A 1953-nucleotide genomic window follows, 5' to 3' on the forward strand; every position below is an offset into this window, starting at 1 on the left:
CCAGCTCCCAGTGCCAGCTCCCAGTGCCAGCTCCCAGTGCCCAGTGCCTGCGTCTCGCTTGCAGCTCCCAGTGTCCCATGACAGCTCCCAGTGCCAGCTCCCAGCGGCCACTGCCTGCTTCATGATTCCAGCTCCCGGAATCCCAGTGCCCGCCCCCAATGCCCAGTCCCGTGACTCGGTGCCAGCTCCCAGTTCCCAGTGCCAACCTCCGCCCCTCCCGCGGTCCTCCCGCCCATCGCCGGTGCCGCTCCCCTTTTCACCGTCTTTTTCGCCCTTGCCGTTCCCTCGCCCCGGTTATTCCTGTCCCCGCCGTTCCCGGCTCCCGCTCCGCCGGACGGCGCAGCAACATGTGGCTGCAGGCGATGCTCTATCTCGTCCCCCTCCTTCTCCTCGTCTTCCTCCTCCTCTTCTTCATCCCGGTCCTCTTCTTCCTGTTCCCTCAACTCTCGGGCGGCCCCAACCCCTTCGCCGCCGACAGCCGCCGCCCGCCGGGGCCGCTCGTCACCGACAAGGCTGTGCGGAGGACCGTCGTCAAGACAGGTACGGGACCCCCGGCAGGCACCGACCCCCGGCACAGCACTGGCCCCTCAGGGCGGGGTCACCCACTGGGGTGGCGTTAATCGTCCCGGCATTGCCCCTGGAGCGGAATCACCCCCCGGGCTGTCACGGCCCCCCCAAGGGCAGCACTGGCTCCCCCAGGGTGGCATCTCCACCTGGGGCAGCATCAACAACGCAGGGCGGCATTGTCCCCCTCCCCCGGGTGGCATCAGCCCCCCCTTGTCAGTCTAAAACCACCCGGGGTGGCATTGTCCCTCCCCCATGTGGAGTCCCCCCCCGGGTCAGTATGGCCCCCCCAGGGTGACATTGTCCCCCCCCGAGTGGGGTCAGTCTGAAGGCCCCCAAGATGTCACTGTCCCCCCAGCGTCGCAGTCACCCCCCTGTTAGTGTGACCCCCCCCTGAGGGTGACACCCCCCAGCCTGGCACCACCCCCTGGGTGCCACCCCCTCGCCGCGGTTTTGGGGGTGCCCCCCCCGCTGACCCCCCCCCTCTCCCCGCAGTGTTCTCGGCGGACAAGGTGCCCCCCCAGCTCGATGCCATCGTGGTGGGCAGCGGTGTGGGGGGCCTGGCGGCAGCCGCGCTCCTGGCCAAGGCCGGCCGGAGGGTGCTGGTGCTGGAGCAGCACGGGAAGCTGGGGGGCTGCTGCCACACCTTCACCGAGAAGGGCTTCGAGTTCGACACCGGTACCACTTGGGGCCCCAGAATTCCCCCCCTGGATCCGAAGGAGGGGGCTGGGACACACTCGGGGTGGGAATTGCACCCATCGGGCGTCAGGTCAGGGGGCCCCAGCACCCACCCTGTGTTAGACGAGGCTGCTCTTCAACCCAAAATTCTCTGGCTGAAAGGCACCAACCCCCCCTGAATTCCCCATATCCAGCCCCTATGGAACTCTCAGCACCAGGAATATCGCCTTAGGACAAACTTGGCACCTCCTTGGAAAACTCCACAGCAACACAAAGTCCAGCTCTGTGTATCCCCGGAGCTCCAGGATTAATTATTTCCAGCAGGGATGAAAAATCGCAGTGTGTAACAAAATTCCCCGTTAAAAACACCATGGCAAGTAACATTCACCCCAAGTGGGAGGCAGGTGTATCCCAGATTTTCCTTTTCCCTTCCATAGGGAGCTGTTGAGCTGGGAGTGGAAAAATAAGAGGAGGGTCCTGTACATCCCAGGGTGGAAAAAAACAGGAAAAATACCAATATGGAACAAAATTCCCCAGATTCCCAAATAAAAATGTGATGGTGAGAACTGTTCACCCCAAGTGGGAGATGTGTGTATCCCAGATTTTACCTTTCCCTTCCACATGGAGCTGATGGGGAGGGGATGGATAAATAAGAGGTGTGTTCGGTGCATCCTGGGGTGGGAAAATAAAGGGGAAAAAAAAGGAAAAATA

The 1953-nt window shown here is 62.5% G+C and overlaps 1 protein-coding gene across 1 annotated transcript in view; it reads left to right on the forward strand.

Moving 5' to 3' along the window:
• The window catches only part of LOC114070469 (all-trans-retinol 13,14-reductase-like), a 9043-nt gene that overhangs the window by 1705 nt on the left and 5385 nt on the right, over window positions 1-1953 (forward strand). Inside the window, exons 3-4 of the mRNA XM_027907906.1 lie at window positions 147-540; window positions 1060-1242. Of these exons, the coding sequence (XP_027763707.1) occupies window positions 147-540; window positions 1060-1242 (577 nt within the window). The remainder of the gene's footprint in view (window positions 1-146; window positions 541-1059; window positions 1243-1953) is intronic.

This window comes from Empidonax traillii, unplaced genomic scaffold (genome assembly GCF_003031625.1).
Source record: "Empidonax traillii isolate 1590-97213 ecotype Southwest subspecies unplaced genomic scaffold, ASM303162v1 scaffold1569:size99645, whole genome shotgun sequence".
NCBI classification, from domain to species: Eukaryota; Metazoa; Chordata; class Aves; order Passeriformes; family Tyrannidae; genus Empidonax; species Empidonax traillii.